The sequence below is a fragment of the Phocoena sinus genome, chromosome 19 (genome assembly GCF_008692025.1).
Source record: "Phocoena sinus isolate mPhoSin1 chromosome 19, mPhoSin1.pri, whole genome shotgun sequence".
Lineage (NCBI taxonomy): Eukaryota > Metazoa > Chordata > Mammalia > Artiodactyla > Phocoenidae > Phocoena > Phocoena sinus.
Window position 1 is genome coordinate 22719249 of NC_045781.1, and position 26544 is coordinate 22745792.

The window sequence follows — 26544 nt, forward strand, 5'->3', positions numbered from 1 at the left end:
TTACCTGAAAATACTTTCTCTCAAATACTTAAGATAGCCATATCAGATTACATTAACTTTCCATAGTAAGATATTTATTGAACTCTTGGGAGAATAAAAGGGAGATAAACTTTAGTACTGAAACAGTGATTTGATAACCAGTTTGTAGACATTCAACTAGTATTACCACAAGCCATATTTATCTTCCAGGGAGTATATACTGGAAATATAGTATAGGAAATTCATGGAATAAAAAAAGCAGTCCTTATAATGATTCTGTTTTTACATTGTAAGACTGAATCCATCAGTTGATTTTTATTAAATAGTATTTTCATTTAATTTAAAAAATAAGAATACTCTAGGTTACAATCTAAATTATTATGAGAATAAGGTATCTTTACAATAGAAATGACCAAGAAAATAAGGGCAGGAAATACCATGATTGACTTTTGAACAACTTTAAGGTAAAAAACATAGTCTATAAAAAAAATGCTTTTGGTGAGAATAAATATTTTTCTTCACTTTTACCACATCCCAGAGGTCTATGATCCATTAAGGAGAACATTTTATATGTGTTTATTCCAGCCAAAGCAGTTATGCCAAGCACAGTTGTAGAAAAAGACATTCTAATTTTTTCTTAATGAAAGGCAATGGATACTCCTCTCTCAAAAAGGCTGGCCTTTGCCAGTAGACTCACCTTTACAATGATTTTCATCCCAAGGGTATGCACAGTTTTGAACCCCATTACAGACTAAAGAATTATTGATGCACATGTTGCTATGGCAAAAGAAAGTGCTGCCTGTGCAGGGAGCTGTAGGAAAAAAGGAAACTTTGTTGCTAAGAACTGAAAGCATACAGATTACAACTCATCCTGATTTATTTTACATTTACTCTTATAAAGTCAATAACTTACCTCAAAGGCTTTTTTGTGAACACACTCTGTACTACACAAACAATAAGACAAAGGCCAATATTCTCTGTTGCTGACTCATGTAAACCTGAACTTAGTTTGGGCACCAAAAGACTGTTTTTAGTGTAATGACAATATGAATATACGGTCATCCCATGGTATCTGAGGGGGATTGGTTCCAGAACCCACTGCAGACACCAAAACGTGCAGATGCTCATGTCCCATAGTAGGCCTCTCCATATCCAGTTCCTCATCTGTAGATTCAACCAACCATAGATCATGTAGTACTGTAGTATTTGCTACTGAAAAAAATCCACGTATAAGTGGACCGGCACAGTTCAAACCTCTGTTACTCAGGGGTCAACTGTATTTCCCATGGTTCTTATGAAACTAGTATATAGCCCGGTATATATATATATATATATTTTTTTTTTTTGGCTGTGTTGGGTCTTTGTTGCTGTGCATGGGCTTTATCTAGCTGTGGCGAGCGAGGGCTACTCTTCTTTGCGGTGTGCAGGCTTCTCATTGTGGTGGCTTCTCTTGTGGAGCACGGGCTCTAGGCGCTCAGGCTTCAGTAGTTGCGGCACGTGGGCTCAGTAGTTGTGGCTTGTGGGCTATAGAGTGCAGGCTCAGTAGTTGTGGCGCACGGGCTTAGTTGCTCCATGGCATGTGGGATCTTCCCAGACCAGGGCTCGAACCCGTGTCCCCTGTACTGGCAGGTGGATTCTCAACCACCGCGCCATAGCCTGGTACAGTTTTTCAAAAAGTTAAAAGAAAATGTTAGCAAAGACGTGGAGACACTGAACCCTTGTGCATTGCTGGTAGAAATGTAAAATGGTGCAGCTGCTGTGGCAAATAGTATGGCAGTTCCTCAAAAGTTCATATAGGTTACCATAAGCTCCAGCAATTCTCCTTCTAGGTATATACTCTTAAGAATTGAAGGCAGAGACTCGAACAGATACTTGCTGTTCATAGCAGCATTATACACAAGAGCCAAAAGGTTAAAGCAACCCAAATGTCTGTTGACGGATGAATGGATCACCACAGACAAAAAGGAAAAAAAGCACTCTTTGGAATTTCAAAAAAAAATGTTTTAAACAGTACAGATATATGGAATATATGCCATTGAATTTCATATTTGATATAATTCTTAAAAAAACCTTAATGGTCTCAAAGCTCATCATAAGGACAATAAGTATTAGTTACATACATAAGCTGTTAGATTAAGGATAGAAAAGCCAATGAAGATGTATGGTGGTATTTTATTCAAGTACAAAATTAGCTAGTGTACCCACTTCTGTTGTGTCATATATATCATAAAATCATATTACACAAATGTGTGTACTTTAAAATAGAACAAGTGTCCTAGAGAACGTATAACATTTTTGAATTCCTCATTTCTAAAAACTGGAGTTTTGTTTTTTGTTTATATATCATACCATAATTCTATTATATACTATATCATATTACATGTTGAATTCTTATTTTACCTATTTTATCCAGTTCACAAATGGGGATACAGGGAAGAGAAGCTATTTTCAAGACAGGGTGAGTGAAGGTATAAACAGCACTGTGGCTTCTAGGTATTCTGATTTTCTGAGTGAAACTATCATCAGCTCTTAACGTTTATCAACAGAACATTATATGACAGTACTTTGATGGCTCTTCATAGTTCCAAAAGTGGCAAAAAAGACAGGTTTTCTGTAGTGTTTCTTATTGATTGAACAGTGAGTGGAAAATACCCTTATTTTTTTTTTTTTTTTTTTAAACATCTTTATTGGGGTATAATTGCTTTACAATGGTGTGTTAGTTTCTGATTTACAACAAAGTGAATCAGCTATACATATACATATGTTCCCATATGTCTTCCCTCTTGCGTCTCCCTCCCTACCCTTAGTTTTTTATCATAGAGTTCTTTTTTTTTTTTTTTTTCGGTACGCGGGCCTCTCACTGTTGTGGCCTCTCCCGTTGAAGAGCACAGGCTCCGGACGCGCAGGCTCAGCGGCCACGGCTCACGGGCCCAGGGGCTCCGCGGCACGTGGGATCTTCCCGGACCGGGGCACGAACCCGTGTCCCCTGCATCGGCAGGCGGACTCTCAACCACTGCGCCACCAGGGAAGCCCCCATAGAGTTCTTTATAACTGTTCTCCACATTATTTAAAGCAATTAGAGAGCAGCACTGATATTGTCAGATTTCGTTTTGCAGAAATGTGAAGTATATTTAAAATTACAAATGTATTAAGCTTTATGGATTTTCAAAGGACAAGCATAGCTGTTTATAATGAGAATCAATGTATGAGTTACTGACATGGGTTGCTAATGACATGCTTCAATTCAAAACTATATAAAATGGCTGAATTATAAGTCTTTATAAATAAGGGACAAAGGTAACAGCAAAAATACTGCTGTTATGAACTACCTTCTACTTACAGCCTGAGGACTTTCTCCTTTCCCCTTTACTCACTATGGGTCATGGTGTGGGAGAGAAGAGGGGGTTAGGATTTTAGCTTCCCTCTACTTCTGATGAGATGTGGCAATGATGGTGAAAGATGGTTCTCTCCTTCAATTAGGTCTGCAGGGGACCCGTAGGGCAGTATGTCACTGAAAATCACACTATGGATTTATTCTAACAAAAATATCTTCTGCTGCTTTCACAGTTCTAGTCCTGGAAATTACTTTCCTAAAACCATTCCCTTTCTTAAAGAGTGAGGTATGTATTAGTATTCAGTGCTTGGGAAGAAGTCAAACATATCCTGGTCGCTATTCTGTATCATTCATTTTAGCCAAGTTATACTATTTTAGTCACATCTGCAATCTACAATGAATAGAAATGAAGCGAATCTCTCACGTAGAATTAGTCCATTTATATAAACCTCCTCATAAATATTTTCATGGATGGATTAATAATAATTACAAATCATTAACATTTTAGAGAACAAAAGAGTTTAACAATTTGAATTAATAAGCATGTAAAAATGTACTGTTTGGAGCTCTCAAATGTGCTTATCAAATGGACGTTCTTAAACTGGGACTTTTGTTTTATAAAAATTCACAAAATCCTTTATTTTGATCACACACTTTTTTTGGAGGGGAGGTTTTCTTTTTCTTCTTGGGTAATAAAGCTACATTTAGGATATGGAGCTGAGTCTACTGCAGCCTTCAATTAGTCTGACCTTTAGTGACTAGTGTAAAGATATCACTTGAAGGAGGCTTGTCACCTGTTTACTTATCAGATTTGTATTAAAGAGAAATCATTAGTGTTTATAGAGAAAACAGCTAAAACACGTTAGAGAAGAATTTTACATATAAGTTTAGACCACTGCCAAAATAAATATTATGTGAGTTAAGGATGTGAACAAGTAGCCATATTTAAAAGTCTTTAAAAATAAACTGGTGGAATTAATTCTGCTGATAGTTTACTTAACCTAATATATCTGTGCAAAAAGTTAACGCAGCAGGACCAAGGCTGCTACCTTTAGAAGGGTCTGTGTGCAAGGCTGGCCCTTAGCTGGCATCTGGGAACTTGGCTTTCCTCTATTACCTGACTGATAAGGTGGTTCACGGTGCCTAGAGTTTGTGTTAACAATGTCATCTATGCCAAATACTTGCTTTCCTTCTGTGAATCTAGAATTTCGGTATACGCAAGGCAGACAGTGCCGATGTGAACAGCCCCCAATATAAAACCTTGGGTGCTGAATCTCTAAATGGGCTTTTCTGGGCAGAAACATTTTACATATTACTGCATTTTCTGGTTGCTGGAGAAATGAACATACTCAGTGTGCCCCACTTGGGAAGGAGAGAGCATAATGAAGCCTGTGAAAGGACTTCTCCAGATTCAGACAATCTTTTTCCCTTACCGATCCTTTCAGTGTAATGATCTTCGCTGTTAGGACGAATGTACTTTGGGCCTAGCAAATCACCCATCATGCGGGTGGTGTTGGGGAGCCCTGAAACAATATCCAAAATGTTATCATTTTAACATGTAATCAATATAAAACATTATTAATGAGACAGTTTACATTCTTTATTTCATACCAAGTCTTTGAACTCTGGGATCTATTTTTGTAATTATAGCACATTTCAATGTAGACTGGCTGCATTGTTAAGTGCTCACCAGCTACATGTGGCTGATGGACCCTGTACTGGACAGCATGGGTAGTACAGATGTTGGGAGTAAATGTACTGAGGAAAAAGTAAGAAGGCTAAAAGGCTTTCTTGCTAACTGCATCTTTGTATCAAGCACTGATTTGAATTATTTGAAACAGTAAAACAGCCTTTGTAGGGTTGTTTCTTATTTTTCAAGTTTGAAAAGTTTTCAAAATAAAACAATTTTTAGAAACAAACTGAGGTATATCTATAGATCGATAAAAAGCAACAGCACAGTCTACTTGTGGCAAATACCACTGCTGAACTCTTGACATTTCCCAATGCTCGAGGAATTCACTACACCCAAAATAACTCAACACTTTCTTTTATCCATTCAGTTTTCATTTTCCAAGTCAGTCGGGCCCCAGAAAGTGACTGTCACTTTGCATCCTTGTGGAGTCTGTCTCCACAACTCTTCTTTCACCTCACTGTCACTTCTTTGGTTCAGACCTTCCTGGTTTCCCACCTCAATCATGGAAGTAACCTCCTAAGTAGCCTCCATGCCCCAATAAAAGTACAGCTCTGATTATATCTTTTTGTAGTATAACATGCTTCAAAACTCCCCAATGCCTGTCTAAATAAAGCCTTTAGTTTAAAGGCCTTCAAATTCTAGCTTTAATCTACCCTTCCCAGTTCATTTCTCTCTGTTCTCCTTTCCACTATTTCTTGTGGGCCAAATTAACTCTGATTCTATACCTTTTTCATTATAGTACCTCTGTTGGAATAATAACCTCAATTAACATTTCTACCTTCTAAAATCTACCTACCCTCAAGGATAAACCCAAAGGACCTTCCTTCAAGGACTACTTTCTTCATAAACAATGCTGCCCACTAGAAGTAACTTTGATATTTAATAAGAAAGCACTTTGTTTTCTGTCTTAAATGGTCTTTGTCATAGTCAATCCTGTATTTACTTCAGTTGCATATATGCCACCTCACTTAAGTGACTGTAAGATCCTTTAGGACAGGGACTGTATCATCCATTTTTGTATCTTTATAGCAAACACTTCATATTGTAAAAGTTAAATAAATGAATGGAAGGCAGGTAGGAAGACTGGTTGGCTAAAATTAACTTCATAACCCAACTGACCATCTGGCAATTCAAAAAGATCTTTAAAATTAAAAATAGAAGAGTTCAGCTACAGTAAAGACTGTATATGGTCACATACAACCATGATTTTAATATAGAATCCAAGGAATAATAATATAATACTTTGAAATTATAAGTAAAGGGTAAAATTAGTAATTCCCAAATTTCTCAAGAAAAATATCTGATAATATCTTACTGTTATACTGAAATATTTACTAACTTTGGATTTGCAAAAATCATATAGCTTACCATTATACCATACTCATCAGTCAGGACATAAAAGCTAAAACATTTGTCTCATGAGGACAATAGATATTATATACCACTTATTTTTTCAAATATATGTGATGGGAACATACACATGCAAGTGTATCCAGGAAGTCTGGGTGAGTCCTTAAATGGTAGTTTTTTTCATATAGGAGATGACTGTGAGGAAAGGAACCCATTAAACAGGCTAATCAGCCCTACCCAAATGTAGATTAAAGTTAAGGGCCATTCAAAACCAAGTCAAAAACATGATGGTGTAAAAGCAGTTTTTTGTCAAGCTAATGCAATATGATCTGCACTTACAATAAGCAAAATCAACAAAATAATTATTAGGAAATACTGACAAGTCACTTGTACTTTTATAGGAGAGACAAAAGCAGTGAACCATTTTGCCTTGTGAGGATTTGTTCACTTGAATTACCAGGAGTTTAAGGGAAGAATTCTAAAATCTGTTCTCAAAGTTTCTCCACTTATAAGCTGGGTCAGTGTGTCTACACATGAGCTACAACATCCTTTAATATGAAAAAGTTCCCACATGCTCATAAAACAGTAAAGATACCTTTAAAGACTTAGGCAATCAGAAAAAGACAAAATCCCCATTGTAACCACAAGGAAGATGTCTAAAGGATATGCACAGAAGGAAATCTAAATGTGTCACTACAAAAAATCAACCAAGCACAAAAGAAGGCTGTGATGAAGGAAATAAGGCATAACAAAGCTGTTAAGACATATAGAAATCAAACAGCAAAATTGCAGAAGTCCTTCCTTATTAGTAATTACTTTAAATGTAAATGGATTAAACTCTCCATTCAAAAGGCAGAGATTAGCAGAAAAGATTAAAAAAACCAAGATCCAACTATATGATATTCTATAAGAGATTCACTTTAGATCCAGAGACATAATTAAGTTGAAAGTAAAAGGATGGAGAAAGATATTCCATACATATAGTTACCAAAAGAGAGCTGGGCTGGTGATACAAATATAGGCACATGTTGGAGATATTGCTGGTTTGGCTACAGGCTACTACAATGAAGCAGGTATTCAAGTACTCACATGAATTTTTTTGTTTCCTAGTGCATATAAAAGTTACATTTACATTTTACTGTAGTCTGTTAAGTGCACAAGTAGCATTATATCTAAAAAACACAATGTACATACCTTAATTAAAAAACACTTTATTGCTAAAAAATGCTAACCACCATCTGAGCAAGTCTTTTTGCAATAGTAACATCAAAGATCACTGATGACCATAACAAATGCAATAATAATGAAAATATTTGAAATATTGTGAGAATTATCAAAACATGACAGAGAGAAACAAAGTGAGCAAATGTTAGAAAAATGGTGCCAATAGACTTGTTCAACACAGGGTTGCCACAAACCTTCAATTTGTGAAAAATACAGTACCTATAAAGTGCAATAAAGTGCCGTGCAATAAAACAAGGTATGCCTATTATCAGACAAAAACAGACTTTAAGTCAAAACCGTTACAAGTGACAAAGGACACTGTACATTGATAAAAGGGTCAATTCACCAAGAAGATATAATAATTATAAATGTATATGGGCCAAAAATCAGAGTCTCAAAATATAAGAAGCAAACATTGTTAGAATTTAAGGGAAAATTAGACAGTTCTATGATAACAGTTGGAGACATCAATACTCCACTTTCAATAATGAATAAAACTACACAGAAGATCAATAAGGATGGAATTCCCTGGTGGTCCAGTGGTTAGGACTCCACACTCTCACTGCCAAGGGCCTGGGTTCAATCCCTGGTCGGGGAACTAAGATCCCACAAGCCAAGCAGGATGGCAAAAAAAAAAAAAGACCAGTAAGGAAATAAAGGACTTGAACAATACATAAACCAATTGGACCTAACAGACATGTATAGAAAACCCCACCCAACAACAACAGAATATATTTTTCTCAAGTGCGCATCAAACATTCTCCAGGACAGACCATGTTAGACCAAAAAAAAAAAAAAAGAAAATCTTAATTGTAAAAGATGGACATAATACAAAATGTCTTTTCCAATAACAATGAAATGAAACTAGAAATTAATAACAGAAGGAAAACTGGAAAATTCAAATATGTGGAAAATAAACTACACACTCTTAACCAACCAATAGGTCAAAGAATATATCACAAGGGAAATTAGAAAACACCTTGAGACAAATGAAAATGAAAACACAACATACCAAAACTTACAGAAAGCAGCAAAAGCAGTGCTAAGAAGGAAATTTATAGCTATAAATGCCTACACTAAAAAAAGGAGACAAAAAAGGGAGAAAGACCTCAAATCAATAACTTAAAGAACTAGAAAAACAAGAGCAAACTAAATTAAAAGTTCCATGCCTTTGTCAGAAGCATTAAAATAATAAAGATTAGAGCAGAGATAAATAAAACAGCGGAAAAAAGACACCAGAGAAAATAAAAACCACCAAACTTGGTTCTTTGAAAAGATCAACAAAATAGGCAGACTTTTAGATACAATGACTACGAAAAAGAGATTAAAAAGACTCAAATTACTAAAATCAGACATGTAAGTTGGGACATTAGTGTACATTTTACACATATACAAAGGATTAGAAAAGAATACTAAGAACAATTTGTATACCAAAAAAAAAAAAGGCTAACCTAGATGAAACAAATTCCTAGAAACACACAAACTACTGAAACTGAACAAAAAGAAAAGAATCTCAATAGATCTCTAACTAGCAAGGAGACTGAATCAGTAATCAAAAACCTTTCAACAAAGAAAAGCCCTGGACCAGATGGCTTCTCTGGTGAATTCTACCAGACACATTAGAAAAATTAACACCAATCCTCAAACTCTTCCAAAAAGTTGGAGGAGAGATCACTTCTTACTCACTTATTGGCCAGCATTACTCTGATATCAAAGCCAGACAAAGATACTAGAAGAAAATAAAACTGTAGACCAATATCCCTTATGAATATCAATGCAAAAATACTCAACAAAATACTGGCACTGAATTCAGCAACATTTTAATATGATAACCAAGTGGGATATAAGGATGGTTCAACATACAAAAATCAATCAATGTAATACACTGCAATAACAGAATGAAGGGGAAAAATCCACATGATCGTCTCAAGTGAATCAGAAAAAGCATTTGACAAAACTGAACACCATTTCATGATAAAAACACTCAATAAAGTAGGAATAGAAGAACACTTCTTCAACACGATAAAGGCTATATATGAAAACCCCACAGCTAGTAACATACTCAATGGTGAAAGGTTGAAAGCTATCTCCCTAAGATTAGGAACAAGACAAAAATGTCCACTTTCACTTCTATTCAATATAGTGTACTAGAAGTGCTAGCCAGAACAATTAGGCAAGAAAAGGAAATAAAAAGCATCCAAATTGGAAATTGGAATTGGAAATCCAAATGATAAAGTTATCTCCATTTGCAGATGATATGATCTTACAAGTAGAAAACCCTAAAAGACCACACACACACACACACACACACACACAGATTCAGAGCACATAAACTAATTTAGCAAAGTTGTAGGATACAAAATCAACAAAAATTAGTTACATCTCTACACACTAACAAGGAACAAATGGAACATTTACAACACATTGAAAAGAAGAAAATTCTTAGGAATAAATTTAACCAGGGAGATATAAGATGTATGATGAAAAGTACAAAATGTTGCTAAAAGAAATTAAAGAAGACAAATAAATGGGAAGACATCCTGGGTTCATGGATTGAAGACTTAATATTGTTAAGACGACAGTACTACTCAAAGCAATCCACAGATTCATTGTGATTCCCATCAAAATTCCAAAAGTATTTTTTGCAGAATAGAAAAACTTATTCTAAGATTCATGGAATCTCAAAGGACACTGAATAGTCAAAACAGTCTTGAAAAAGAACAAATTTGGAAGACTCTTCCTAATTTCAAAACTTACTACAAAGCTACAGTAATCAAAACAGGTGGTACTGGCATTAGAATAGACAAATAGACCAACGGAATAAAGAGCCCCTCAAATAAACCCTCACATATTTACAGTCAATTGATTTTTGACAAGGATAACAAGACTATTAAAAGGGGAAAGAACAGTCTTTTCAAGAAATGGTCCTGGGAAAACTGTATATTCACATGCAAAAGAATGAAGCTGGGCCCTTATCTTATACCATATTTAAAAATTAACATGAAATGGATCAAAGTCCTAAATGTAAGAGTGAAAACTATAAAGCTTTTAAAAGAAAACATAGAGAAAAGGAGTGATGTCAGCAAGATGATGGTGCAAGTGCTCCCTTTGTCTCTCCCCTTCAGTCTACAACCAGTAAAACATCCATAACTCAACTCTGCCCAATAGACCAGGATGCTGGTGAATTGCAGACATCTGTATATGTAAAGGTGGGTGGACTGGAACACAAAGAGGAGGCAGCACTCAGGGAACAGCAGAGTCACTGCCTGTGATCTCTGCCACTTTGTTTCTATGGCTGAGCCTGCAACCCGAGAACCTGGTAGCGGCAGGGGAGGCGGCCATACAACACCAGCCTCCTGGCTGCAGTGGTACCTGCAGCCACAGGGAACCAAAGTTACTGGGACCTGCAATCCCAGCTCCCTTCTTCCCCTCCCCCTACTCCCATGGTATCAGAGCCTGCAACTCAGTAGATCCTGGACGTGGTGGAGGTGCCCGCAATCTCAGTGCCCCAGGTGGCGATGCCAACAGCAGCAAGGCACCAACAACCCTGGAGGCACAAGCGATGACAATAAAGAAGATGACAACGAACAAAGTGCCGATCCTCAAATGTATAACCGGAGGCAGCTCCAGTAAAAGAAACCAAAAACTTGTGTTATAGTGCCACCTACTGGAAAACTAAAGAAAGGCCTCAAATTACTAACCTGTTGAACCCTTAGAATCAAGAGGGGCGGGGGGCGGGGTCCAGTGGGTAAGGCTCTGCACTCCCAATGCAGGAGGCCCGGGTTTGATCCCTGGTCAGGGAGCTGGATCCTGCATGCACACTGCAACTCGGAGTCCGCATGCCTCAACTAAGAAGTCCGCAAAAAAGCTTGCATGCCGCAACTAAAAGATCCCACATGCAGCAACGAGGGTCCTGCGTGCTGCAACTAAGACCCGGTGCAGCCTAAATAAATAAATATTAAAAAAAAAAAAAAAGAATCAAGTCGGGGGGGAAAAAGCTTTGTTACTTCAAATGTGCGATCAGAGGAACAACTCATCAAGCACAATGACGAATCACGGTAACACCATATCACAAAAAGAAAACGAAAGTCCTCCAGAAACCAAACTTAAAGTATCAAAATAATGTGATCTGACAGAGGATCCAAATTAGCCGTCACAAAGAAACTCAACCAGCTACAAGAAAACTCAGAAAGGCAGCTCAATGTACTCAGGAATAAACTTAATGAACAGAGGTAATACTGTATCAAAGTGACTGAAACGCTAAAAAAAACCAAACAGAAATTCTGGAGTTGAAGAACTTAATAAATCAGATGAAGAAAGCACTGGAAAGAGAGCAGACCATATGGAAGCTCGAAGATAGAAATCTAGAAATGAAACAGGTAGAAAAGGAGAGAATTAAGACCAAAAAACGAGGAAATTCTATGAGACCTATCTCACTCTATTAGGAAGGGCAACTAATGGGTATCCCAGAAGGAGAAGGCGTCAGAGAGTTTATTTAAATAATAGCTGAGAACTTCCCAAACCTGGGTAAGGAACTGTACATACAAGTCCATGAAGCTAAGAGAACATCTAATTACCTCAATACAGAAAGATCTTCTCCAAGACACATTATATTAAAACTGTTGAAACTCAATGACAAAGAAAGAATTTTAAAGGCAGCCAAAGGGAAAAAAAGATGGTAACCTACAAAGGAACCCCCATTAAGCAAGCTATCAGCAGATTTCTCAGTAGAAACTCTACAGGCCAGGAGGGTGTTATGACCCACTCAAAATATTGAAAGACAAAAACTGTCAGCCAAGAATAGTCTTTCTAGCAAAATTATCATTCAGATATGAAGGAGAAATATAGGCTTTTCCCCAGACAAACAAAACCTAAGGGAGTTGATCAACTCTAGACATGCTTTACAAAAATGTTGAAAGGAACTCTTCTACCTGAAATGAAAAGGCAAAAGTATACAAAACTTTGAGTAAGGTGATAGACAGAATCAGAAAATTGCAACTCTGTATCAGAATAGGTTGTTAAACACTTGATCATAACATAAGGCTTAAAGGAAAAAAAACTGTAAAAATAACTATAGCTACTTCAATTTGGTAACAAACTCACAACATAAAAAGAAATAATTGGGACATCTAAAACACAAAAGGGGAGAAGGAAAAGGTCAGGACTCATATAGGCAAATGAAAACAAGATGTTATCAACAGAAAAAAAGTATTTTAACTATGTGATATTTTATACAAACCTTATAGGAACAACAAAACATAAAAACAGAGGAAACTGAGAAAACATACTAGAAAATGACCAAACTGAAATAGCAGACAGAAACACAAGGAAAAAACCCACAATGGAGACACAGACCAACCAGAAAACAAAAAATAAAATGTCAGTACTATGTCCTGATTTATCAATAATCACCCTAAATGTAAATGGACTGAATTCACCAATCAAAAAGCACAGAGTGGCTGGACGAATTAAAAAGCAAGACCCAACGATATGCTGCCTCCAGGAGACTCACTCAGCTTTAAAGACAAACATAGGCTCAAAGTGAAGGGATAGAAGATGATACTCCAAGCAAATGACAGCCATGGAAATCAGGTGTAGCCATACTCATATCAGATAAAACAGACTTCAAGCCAAAAAAGGTAACAAGACACAAAGATGGACATTATATAATGATAAAGGGGACAATTCATCAAGATGTAAGTTATTCATATATATGCTAACATAGGAGCACCAAATTATATAAAGCAATTAACAGAGCTAAAGCGAGAAACTGACAGCAACACCATAATAGGGGATTTTAACACCTCACATACATCAAAGGATAGGTCATCCAGACAAAAAGTCAACAAGGAAAAGTACACGTAAATGAAAAGTTAGACCAGAAGGACTTGATAGATTTGTACAAAACATTCTATCCAAATGCATTCTTCTCAAGTGCACATGAAATATTCTCAAGGATAGACCATATGCTGGGACACAAACAAATCTCAGCAAATTTAAGAGTGAAATCATATCAAGTATCTTTTCTGAGCACAACACTATGAAATTAGATATCAACCAGAAGAAGAAAGCTGGAAAAATCATAAATTTGTGAAGAACAAATGCTACTGAACAAGATCAGCAAAAAAAAATCAAAGGAAAAATTTAAAAATACCTGAAAATAAGTGAAAATGAAAATATGACATACCAAATCTATAGGGATGCAGCAAAAGCAATACTAAGAGGGAAGGTTATAGTGATACAGGCCTGCCCTGAGAAACATGAAAAATCTCAAATAAATCTAAACTTACATCTAAAGGAACTAGAAAAAGAAGAATGACCAAAGCCCAAAGTCAGTAGAAGGAAAGAACTAATGAAGATCAAGGCAGAAATAAGTGAAACAGAGACCAAAAAGACAATAGAAAAGATCAATGAAACTAACAGCTTGTCTTTTGAAAAGATAAAATTGACAAACTGTTTGCTAGACTACGAAAAAAAGAGAGAAGACTCTGATAAAATGAGAAATAACAAGGATACCACAGAAATATAAAGGATTGTAAGAGAATATTATGAATAGCTGTATGACAACAAATTGGACAACCTAGAAGAAACGGACAAATTCTTAGAATATCCAACCTTCCAAGACTGAACCATAAAGAAATAGAAAATTTTAATAGACTCATCTCCAGTAAAGTGGTTGAAACAGTAAACAAATATTCCCCCAAAACAGAAGTCCAGGATGAGACGGCTTTACAATGTGAATTCTACCAATCATTCAAAGATTTAATACCTATCTCTCAATCTCTTCTAACAAATTAAAGAAGAGGGAATACTTCCTACTCATTCTACTAGGTCGGCATTACCCTGATATCAAAACCAGGCAAGGACACCACAAAAAAATTATAGGTTCATCTCTGATGAACACAGATGCAAAAATACTCAATAAAATATTAGCAAACCATACATTAAAAGGATCATATACCATGATCAAGTGGGATTTACCCTAGGGATGCATCCATAAATTAATCAATGTGATACACCTCATGAACAAAATGAAGGATAAAAACCATGATTATCTCAATAGATGAAGAAGCATCTGACAAGATTTAATACCCATTTATGACAAAAATCTCTCAATAAAATAGGTACAGAAGGCATGTACCAAAAACATAATAAAGGCCATATATGACAAATGCACATCTAACATCATGCTCAATGATGAAAACTTAAAGCTACTCTTCTAATATCAGGAACAAGGCAAGGATGCCCAATCTCGCTACTCTTATTCAACATAGTATTGGAAGTCCTAGCCAGAGCAATTAGTCAAGAAAAAGAAATAAAAGGTACCCATATTGGAAAAGAAGAGGTAAAACTGTAACTATTTGTGGATGACATTATTTTATATATAGAATACTCCAGAAAATTCACTAGGGACTTCCCTGGTGGCACAGTGGTTAAGAATCCACCTGCCAATGCAGGGGACATCGGTTCGAGCCCTGGTCTGGGAAGATCCCACATGCCGTAGAGCAACTAAGCCCGTGCACCGCAACTACTGAGCCTGCACTCTAGAGCCCATGCGCCACAACTACTGAAACCCGCATGCCCTAGAGCCCATGCACTGCAACTACTGAGGCCCGTGCACTCTAGAGCCCATAAGTCACAACTACTGAGCCCATATGCTCTAGGGCCCATGTGCCACAACTACTGAGCCCGCATGCTGCAACTACTGAAGCCTGTGTGCCTAGAGTCCATGCTCCGCAACAAGGGAAGCCACGGCAATAAGTCCATGCACCTCAACGAAGAGTAGCCCCTGCTCACCGCAACTAGAGAAAGCCCACATACAGCAACGAAGGCCCAATGCAGCCAAACAAATAAATAAATAAAATTCAGGGACTTCCCTGGTGGCACAGGGATTAAGACTCCACGCTCCCAAGCATGGGGCCTGCGTTCGATCCCTGGTCAGGGAACTAGATCCCACATGCATGCTGCAACTAAGGAGCTGGCAAGCCACAACTAAGACCCAGTGCAATCAAATAAAAAAATATATATTTTTAAAAATTCACCAAAAACTTTTGGAAATAATAAATGAATACAGTGAAGTTTCAGGGTACAAAATTAATATTCAACCACCTGGTGCATTTCTATACACTAATAACAAACTAACAGAGCAGTTAAGAAAAGAATCCCATTTACAATCACAACAAAAAGAATATAATACTTAAGCGTGAACTTAACTAAGGAGGTGTAAGACCTCTACAGTGAAAACCATAAGACCTGTTGAAAGAAACTGAAGACACAAATAAATGGAAATATACTCTGTGCTCATGGACTGGAAGAATTAATATTGTTAAAATGTCCACATTACATAAAGCAAGCTACAGATTCACTGCAATCCCTATCAAATGCCCCAAGAACATTTTCACAGAAACGGAACAAAAAATTCTAAAATTTATATGGAAACATAGAAGACCCTGAATAGTCAAAGCTATGCTGAGAAAAAAGAACTGGAGGCATCACACTCCCTGATTTCAAATTATATTACAAAGCTGTAGTATTCAAAATAGCATGTTACTTGTAGAAAACAGACACAGAGATTAATGGAACAGAACTGAGAGCCCAGAAATAAACCCACACATATACGAACAAGTAATTTACAACAAAGAAGCAAAGACCACACAATGGAGAAAGAATAGTCTCTTCAATAAATGGCACTGGGTAAACTGGACAGCCATATGCAAAAGAATGAAACTAGACCACTACCTCACACCACACACACAAATCAACTCCAAATGGATTAAATACTTGAATGTAAGACCTGAAACCATAAAACTCCTTGATGAAAATAAGCAGTACACTCTTTGATCCTGGTCTTAGCAACGTTTTTCTGGATATGTCTCCTCAGGCAAGGGAAATAAAAGCAAAAATATAAAGTGAGGGCTTCCCTGGTGGTGCAGTGGTTGAGAGTCCGCCTGCTGATGCAGGGGACACGGGTTCGTGCCCCGGTCCAGGAGGATCCCACATGCTGTGGAGCGGCTGGGCCCGTGAGCCATGGCTGCTGAGCCTGCGCGTCTGGAGCCTGTGCTCCGCGATGGGAGAGGCCACAGCAGTGAGGGGCCCGCGTACCTTAAAAAAATAAAAATAAAAATAAATAAATAAATATATAAAGTGAGACTAAATCAAACTAAAAAGCTTTTGTACAGGAGAGAAAACCATCAACAACATGAAAATACAACTTACTGAATAGAAGATATTTGCAAATCATATATCCAAGAAGGGGTTAATATCCAAAATAATAGAAATAACTCATACAACTCAACAAAAAACAAACAACTGGATTTAAAAAATGGGCAGAGGTATTGAACAGACATTTTCTCAAAGAAGATATACAAATGGCCAACAGGCACATGAAAAATGCTCAACATTACTAATTATTAGGGAAATGCAAATCAAAACAATGAGATATCACTCACACCAATCAGAATGGCTATTATCAAAAAGACAAGAGATAATAAATGTTAGAGAGGATGTGAAGAAAAGGGAACCCTCATACAGTGTTGGAAGAAATGTAAATTGTTGCAGCCATTATGGAAAATAGTATGGAGATTTGTCAAAAAATTAAGAACCAGAACTACCATATGATCCAGCTATTCCACTTCTGGGTATTTATCCAAAGAATAAGACTAATTTGAAAAGATTTATGCACCTGTGTTCATCACGTCATTATTTACAATAGCCAAGATATGGAAAGAACCTAAAGCCCTACTGATGGATGAATGGATAAAGAAGATGTGGTATATATATATATTTGCATTTGCAACAACATGGATAGACCTTGAGGGTATTATGCTAAGTGAAATAAGTCAGATGAAGAAAGACAAATACCATATGATTTCACTCATATGTGGATTAAAAACAAAGAAACAAAGAAACACACAAAGAACAGATCAAACCAAACCAAACCAAAACCACAGATACAGAGAACAGAGTAGTAGTTAATGGGGGGTGGGGAGGGCAAATGGGTAAAGGGGGTCAACTGTATGGTGACAGATGCAAACTAAACTTTGGTGCTGAGCATGCTGTAGGGTATACAGAAATCAAAATATAACACTGTACACATGAAACATATGTTATAAATCAATAAAAAAATTGTTACCAAATTAAAAAACATAGAGGAAAAGCTTCATAACGTTGTCTTTGGCAATGATTTCTGGATTATGACACTCAAAGCACAGACAAAAAAAGAAAAAATAGACAAACTACATCAAACTTTTGTATCTCAAAGTACACAATCAAGACAGTGAAAAGATAATGCACAGAATGTGAAAAAATACTTGCTAATCATGTATCTGATGAGAGATTAATAATCAGAATACATAAAGAACTTCTACAACTTAACAAAAAAAACCCACCAAGTCAAAAACTGAGTAAAGGACTAAATACAGGCATACCACACTTCCAGACCACCACAATAAAGCAAATATTGCAATAAAGCAAGTTATATTAAGTTTTTGGTTTCCCACTGCATATAAAAGTTATTTTTACACTATGCTGTATTATACTATGTAATAGCATTATGTCTAAGAAAACAATGTACATACCTTAATTAGAAATATTTTATTGCTAAAAAATGTTAATCTGATCCTTTAGCAAGTCATAATCTTTTGGCAACAGTAACATCAAAGATCACTGATCACAGATCACCATAATAAACATAATAATGAAAGTTTGTAATGTTATGAGAATTACTAAAATGTAACACAGAAACAAACATGAAGTGAGAAAATGCTGTTGAAAAAATGGCATTGATAGACTTGCTCAACGCAGGGTACCCACAGACCTTCAACGTGTAGAAACTGTAGTATCTGTGAAGTGCAATAAAATGATGTATGCCTGTAGACATTTCACCAAAGAAGGTATACAAGTGGCCAAGAAGCGTGAAAAGATGCTCAACATCACTCATCATTAGGGAAATACAAATTGGAATCACAATGAAAAAAAAAATCACACTTTATAGCCATTAGGATGGTTATTATCAAAAAAACAAAAAATAAAGTTTTGGTGAGGATGGGGACCAACCCTGCTGCATTGCTGGAGGGAATGTAAAATGGCACAGCTGTGAAAACGGTTGGTGGTCCTTAAAAATTTAAATATAGAATATCCATATGATCTAGCAATTCTACTTCTAGGCATAGTATATACAGCAAAGAACTGAAAGCAGAGACTCAAAGAGGTAACTGTATACTAATGTTCACAGCAGCTTTATTCATAATAGCCTAAAAGTAGAAACAACTCAATTGTTCATCAACAGATGAAAGGATAAACAAAAATGTGGTATTATACGCATATGGAATATTATTCAGCCTTGAAAAGGACTGAAATTATTAGAAACGTTATGCTAAGTAAAATAAGTCAGATACAAAAGGACAAATATTCCATTTATATGAGGTACCCAGAATAGGGAAATTCATGGAGATAGAAAGCAGACTAGAGGTTACCTGGGGGTGGGGGAATAGGGGCATGGGAATTATTATTTAATGGGTATGGAGTTTCAATTTGGGATGTTACATAAGTTCCAGAGATGAATAGCGGTGATGGTTGTATGATGTTGTGAATGTACTTAGTGCCACTGAATTGTACACTTAAAAATGGCTGAGGGTACATTTTATCATAACTTAAAAAAATATACAACCATTCTGGAAGGGTATTTGGCAAACTATGAAAGATTTACATCCTTTTACATCAGTAATCCCACTTCTAGGAATCTATCCAGAGGATATACCTCCAAGAATATGAAAATACATATGCATAACATTACTGATTGTAACAGTATGCTTGTAATTGCAAAATACTGTAAATAACCCATATGCCCATAAACCGAAAGACTGAATAAAGTATGTACATACAATGTACTACAGGGTTGGCCAAAAGGTTCATTTTTTTCTGTAAGCTGGCTCTAGTAGCACTTAGTTGTCTTTAACTTCATTTGAAACAATTTTGTTAGATTGTGACATCTGTCATATCAGTGTGCATTTAAAAAAAGACAACAAAATTGGTGAATTTTTGTGTAGCCATTTTAATATTGAAGATGAAAGAAAAAAAGCAACATTTTCGGCATATTATGCTTTATTATTTCAAGAAATGTAAAAACGCAACTGAAACGCAAAAAAAGATTTGTGCCAGTGTATGGAGAAGGTGCTGTGACTGATCGAACATGTCAAAAGCGGTTTGTGAAGTTTTGTGCTGGAGATTTCTCACTGGACGATGCTCCACAGTCGGTAGACCAGTTGTAGTGATCAAATTGAGAGATTAACTGAGAACAATCAACGTTATACAACGCGGGAGATAGCCAACATATTCAAAATATCTAAATCAAGCACTGAATATCATTTGCACCAGCCTGGTTATGTTAATTTCTTTGACATTTCGGTTCTACATAAGCTAAGTGAAAAAACCCTTCTTGACTGTATTTCCACATGTGATTCTGTACTTGAATGTAATGAAAACGTTCTGTTTTTAAAACAAATTGTGATGGGTGATGAAAAGTGGATACTGCGCAATAATGTGGAACAGAAGAGATCGTGGGGCAAGAGAAATGAACCACTATCAACCACAGCAAAGGCTGGTCTTCATCCAAAGAGGGTGATGTTGAGTATATGGTAGGATTGGAAGGGAGTCCTCTATTATGAACTTCTTCCAGAAAACCAAACCATTAATTCCAACAAGTACTGCTCCCAATTAGAGCAAATGAAAGCAGCACTCGACAAAAAGCATCCAGAATTAGTCAACAGAAAATGCATAATCTTCCATCAGGATTACGCAAGGCCGCGTGTTTCTTTGATGACCAGGCAAAAACTGTCACAGCCTGGCTAGGAAGTTCTGATTCATCCACCGCATTCATCAGACATTGCACCTTCGGATTTCCATTTATTTAGGTCTTTACAAAATTCTCTTAATAGAAAAACTTTCAATTCCCTGGAAGACTGTAAAAGGCAGCAGGTACAGTTCTTTGCTCAAAAAGATAAAAATTTTGGGAAGATGGAAGTATGAAGTTGCCTGAAAAATGGCAGAAGGTAGTGGAACAAAAGGATGAATATGTTGTTCAATAAAGTTCTTGGTGAAAATGAAAAATATGTCTTTTATTTTTACTTAAAAACCAAAGGCACTTTTTGGCCAACCCAATAACTATGGAGTTGTAAATAATAAAGATGATCTCTATGAACTGATATGGAGTGATTTCCAGGATATACTGTTAAGTGAAAGAAGCAAAGTGCAAAGAGTATAATATGCTTGTCATGTAAGAAAAAAGAAGCTATGAGAAAATACACATGTATCAGCTCTTTTGTGTAAAAAGAAATGCATGATGGATACACCAGGGACTAATGTGATTAGTTACCAGTAGAGAGTTGGTAGGAATGGAGTGCAAAGAATTGGGGGTTGGGACTGGCACAGGAGAGGTGAGAAAGGAACAATATTTGAGTGTATCTTTTTGTAGAGCACTCTTTGAATAATGGCAATATTCCAGGTGCTCTGAAAATAAAAGCAATTTAAAGTAACCATGATGAGGGTGGGGGGGACACAAAACAAAATATAAACAGTCACAACAATCACAAATGAACCTAAGTGTACTACAGATGAACCACACGCAAAGGAGAGAGGAAGACAACTAACCTAAGTAAATGGAACACCATATTTTGACAGCATGGCTCAAGATAAAAAGAACTGCACACAAATAGTGTACTCTGTTAGGAAATTTCTAACAGGGATATGGGTTAGCAATCCTAAAATTACTTCATGTGTATCCTAGGATTGAACAAATAAATATACCATGGATAATTAGAGCCAGATTTCTCACTAGAAGAGAAGGAAAGGGCTTTTTGGAAACATGGTTGGTTCTAAGGCTTGGGCAAGGAAAACACAAGTTGAGCCTGGTTCAGCCTGCGGAACAGAAAGTAAGGAAGTGATTAAAAAAAATAATGGGCTTATTATCCAAAGCGTACAGGAGGCAACCTGAAGGAGCTCCCAATGGCCAAAGCCGGGACTTTGAGCAATAAAGTAACTTTTATTATAGAGTAACATATATATATTACATATAAAATAATAGAGTAAAATGAGCTCATACTGACACAAACAACTGAATAAATCAATGAAGGAAAAAGAACAGCTCTTCTTCACAGAATTATAATTAAGTGTAGAAGGAATGATGGAAACAGAAAACCACGATTAGGTAAATACTGAAGCAATAACTATTACAGGCAGAAATCATTAACAGATGCTAAAACTAGTGAGCAAAAGGATATTTGCATACTCTCAAAGAAACTTATTAATTAGAAAGGAAAAATTATTATTTATAGTGGAGAAATGTGGCAGACAGTACCTTAAGGAAGTGATCCAAGTTAGTGTAAGGCAAACCACATTACATACCCCACCTCACTGGTATGATGTACTGAGAAAGGTGGAATGTGATTTCTATGGTATTCTTGACAGAAATGCATAACCTCAATTGAATCCATGAGAGAACATCGGACAAACCTAAATCAATGGGCATTCTAAGTAGCTGGCCAGTGCTCTTCAAATGCATCCAGGTCATTAAAGACTGAGGAAGGGTCACAAATGGAAGAGACTAAAGGAGACATGACAATTAAAGGCAATGTGGGATCTTGAATCAGAAAGGGACATTAATGAGAAAACTACTGATTTCTCAGTAAGATCTCTATATTGGTTAATAATATTCCATCAGTGTTAATATTCAGTTTTCCAACGGTTTTGTAAGATGTTAACATTAAGGGAATCTGAGTGAAGGGCACAGGAGAACTCTACTATTTTTACAACTTTCTATAAGCTTAAAATTACTTTAAAAGTTTTTAAAAAAACAGTCGATCTAAATCTTTGGGGAACATGGTTTGGTGGATTCACATTATTCACCAAGCTGAATTCATACTACTGATAATTATTTTCAATTTTGAAAATCTTGAGAAGTCTCCACTTTTTGCACTATCATATGTTTATATCTTTATAATAGGTAGTGTTTCAACTTATGCATTACCATGTCTTTTTTCACGCCTGACAGTTCCTTAAGAATACATACTAAGACCTAGTTACTTTTACATTCTGTGACTAGCAGTCTTTGTCTAAAGGAAATGCTCTGTAATTGTATTCTGAATAAATGATTAAGTAAAAGATCTCAATGCTATAGGAATTATTTACTTACGCTCCACAAAGGAAGTAAAGAGCATTCTGAACCTGCTAAGCCGACTACCTTCATCAGCCCACATCCGTATCACCCCAACTCCTGTTTTAAGCGTTACATCGTTGGCCACAGTGCTGCAAAACTTGGCCTTCAGATTTTCAATAGAACTGCTCCCATCGTAGACTGCAACGAAATTTCTCTTGCATTCATTTGAGTGCTCCATCTGATAATCTAGGAACCTCAAATAAATCTGTAACATGAAAACAAAGAAAAACAGTGCTTTTAAAAAGATACATTAAAATTTCTAGTTCTATTATCCAATCAATATGTAAGTTAAAACTGCATTGAGTTATAACACCTGACAGAAAAACAATAACTAAAAGGATGATGCCTAAGTAGGTAAAAGAACTAAGACTAATGGTCTGTTTCTTTGGTTGTCTTACTAATGAAACCAAGCATTAAGGAACCTAGTTTGTGTTGTGTCTGTAAAGAGAAATTTTTTGCTCCATGACTATCTTACATGTTTTCCTTGTTATAAAAGCAAACTCGTGGTACTGAGAAACTGGGAAAATAAAAGAAACATAATTCTATTACTCTAACAATTATTGTGATAAACTTTTTTTTCTTCACATCTAAAAAAAAATTTATTTTTGGCTGTGTTGGGTCTTCGTTGCTGCGCGCGCTTTCTCTAGTTGTGGCGAGCAGGGTCTACTCTCGTTGCAGGGCCCGTGCTTCTCATTGTGGTGGCTTCTCTTGTTGCGGAGCATGGGCTCTAGGTGTGTGGGCTTCAGCAGTTGTGGTGCATGGGCTTAGTTGCTCCGCGGCATGTGGGATCTTCCCGCACCAGGGATCGAACCCACGTCCCCTGCATTGGCAGGTGGATTCTTAACCACTGTACCACCAGGGAAGTCGCTCTTCACATTTTCAAAACCTAAGTTTAATTGTAAGATACACACATCCTGCTTTTGCTGTAACACATCAAAACCTACCTATACTCTTCATAACTGTAATCATGCCCATGTCTTGTCATTTATTTACCCACTATCTCACTGTTGCACATTTAAGTGGTTTTAAGATTTTACTCCATAAATTAACAATTTCTATTTTCAGTCAGAAAGATTTAAACTGGAGTTTCAAAATACACACTATTATAGTTTTCTATTTTGCTTAGTATCCCCCTTCCTCAAATTTTATAGGCAGCTTGCTACCTGGCACTAAGTTATTCTTAAAATGTGCCTGACCCATTCTTATTTGAAGAGTTCCATTAGATTGTAGGCTTAGAAAGACCTTGAGCATAATCTTCAAAAGAACAGAATGAAATAGGTATTATTCTTTATGGGCTGGAAGGAAATTAAGGCTCACAGGGATTAAGGAATTTGCCCAAGGTTACTTAGGGCGAGGATTTGAACCTAGGTTGCTCTGACTCTTAAACTGTACGTTCTTCCCATTCCCTGGGATGCCTCCTATGTGTGCAGGCACACACACACACACACTCTCTCATACACAGTTCACCTTTTGGCTCTACTTGTTCATAGGTAACTCTACAATTAAAATAATACTTTAGTGAATGAAGAATGAAGACTTCTTTGATTGCCTTTGGAGACATCTAGTGGGTATTCACCTGCTGGTTGCTATCCTGGAGGTAGCAGTATGATGCCACACCCATTCTTTATTTTAAAGGGCTTCATAAAACAAAAATGTCAGATATTTTTCCCCCTAAAATACCTTGAGGACATAAAACTAAGAACAAAAACTCAAAAATACAGCTCAGAGTTAAATTTTGACTAGTAACTTTGGCTTATTTGAAATGACCAATTAGCCACTTTCAAGAGACTGGTGGAAAATCACCAGTAATGGATTTCCATTTCAAAATTTCATAAAACCTCCAAAAATATATTTTAACACAGAAGCAATGTGTTTGCTTAAAATATATCATTTGTTTTCATTACTTTCTTCATCATTCATATAACCAAAACATACTGCCCATGGTTCTCTGGCAGTATCACTACTACTGTAATTATTTGTCTTCTCCATTAGATTGTACGGTCTTCTAATGAGCGTATCACATGCTAATTCTATCCAGTACAATTCTTGCTGACAGCAATTAATGAAAAAGTGACTAGGTTTATAAAACCTAGTTTGGTAGAGCTAAATACCAGAAAAATAATCAGGAAGTTTGAAGTATTTACTTTTTTTTTTTTTTTTAACTGAAGAAACATGGTACTTGTATAAGGCCATAGTAAATGCTCTTTAAATATATAACTTTTAAAAGTCAAGGTTTTAAGGCAAGTCATATGACAAGAATTACATTCTTTTCTATTGTGAATACAGATAAATACTGGTTAATAGTTTAATTCAACTGATCTTCAGAAAATATTTCTAACAATATGAGGCTGACCAATTGCAATGGGTGAAGGGGTACACAAACTACTCTTCTCTCACCTAAATTACAGGAGACGAGATCTTTTAGTAAACACAAACACTCTTGGCCTCTTACCCACTCCTATACCCTCCCCAGGGAAGTGGAGAGAGTCACTTGGATGGGGGGGAATTTGGTCCCTTTTTCCTTCCCTCTTTCCCTGGACCAGCGAGTACGAGAAACAGTGACCTGGGTAAGTGGGTCTCTTCTGCAGATGCACTTTCCCTGGATGGGACGGTCCAGTCTAGACTGAGGTAGGTGGACCTAGTGGGTAGGGAATAAGCAAATCTAGTTTGATTCTCTCACTAAGTTGCTTCCCCTAGCCTTTAGTGTAATAAAGGGGCTAGTCTGAATCTTCATGTTCTCAACTGGTTCGTAACTCCAGTGGGGAAAAAAACGCTTTTTACTAGAGCCCCCAAAAGAAATGCAATGAAATCCTCAGAAAGCTGTTATTTTTATGGAAAGGCCACTGATAAAAATAGACTAAAACACTACTTACATACTCAACACCAATGACTTCTTTTGTATATATAAGTGAATATTTCTTCAACATCACCCATTAAGTACTTTACCCTATTTTGAGTACTCAAGGGTTATGGTGGTCTTTCATATTTTTTCTTTTAAAGTACTCAAATAAAATCATCTGCTTACTTTCTTATTTAACACAATTTTTAAAATCTGACCCACTTTTTACAAAATAAATTTATTTACTTTTGGCTGCATTGGGTCTTCGTTGCAGCACGTGGGCATCCTCTAGTTGCAGTGAGTGGGGGCTACTCTTCGTTGCGGTGCGAGGGCTTCTCACTGCAGTGGCTTCTCTTGTTGCAGAGCACAGGGTCTAGGTGTGTGGGCTTCAGTAGTTGTGGCACACAGGCTCAGCAGTTGTGGCTCACGGGCCCTAGAACATGCGGGCTCAGTAATTGTGGCTTGTGGGCTCTAGAGCGCAGGCTCAGTAGTTGTGGCACACGGGCTTAGTTGCTCTGTGGCATGTGGGATCTTCCCAGACCAGGGCTCGACCCGTATCCCCTGCACTGGCAGGCAGATTCTTAACCACTGCACCACCAGGGAAGTCCCTTGATCCACTTTCCATGTCAACTGTGAACAGTACTTTTTATGTTAATTTTAAAAAATCGACTTACTTTTATTAATAAAAAGTAACATTCTCCACTATTCAACATTCTAGGTCACACTCCTAAAAAACTTATGAATATAGAATCATTTCTTCATGAAGTATTTCAAGAAAGAGCAAGATCTAAAGTATTAATTTCACTTAAGCATTTAAATACTTAACTATTAAATATGGTCAAAAACCCCCACCTCTGTACATTCATCCCTCAGTATCCATGGGGAACTGGTCCTAGAAAGGACCTGATCTGGAT

At 36.7% G+C, this 26544-nt stretch overlaps 1 protein-coding gene across 2 annotated transcripts in view; it reads right to left on the reverse strand.

Annotated features, from left to right (window-relative positions):
* Positions 1-26544, reverse strand: part of NETO2 (neuropilin and tolloid like 2) — a 69166-nt gene that overhangs the window by 2523 nt on the left and 40099 nt on the right. For both annotated transcript variants that reach the window (XM_032614774.1, XM_032614775.1), the window contains exons 7-8: positions 22768-22996; positions 677-790 (exon numbers count right to left, since the gene is read on the reverse strand). In XM_032614774.1, the coding sequence (XP_032470665.1) occupies positions 677-790; positions 22768-22996 (343 nt within the window). The remainder of the gene's footprint in view (positions 1-676; positions 791-22767; positions 22997-26544) is intronic.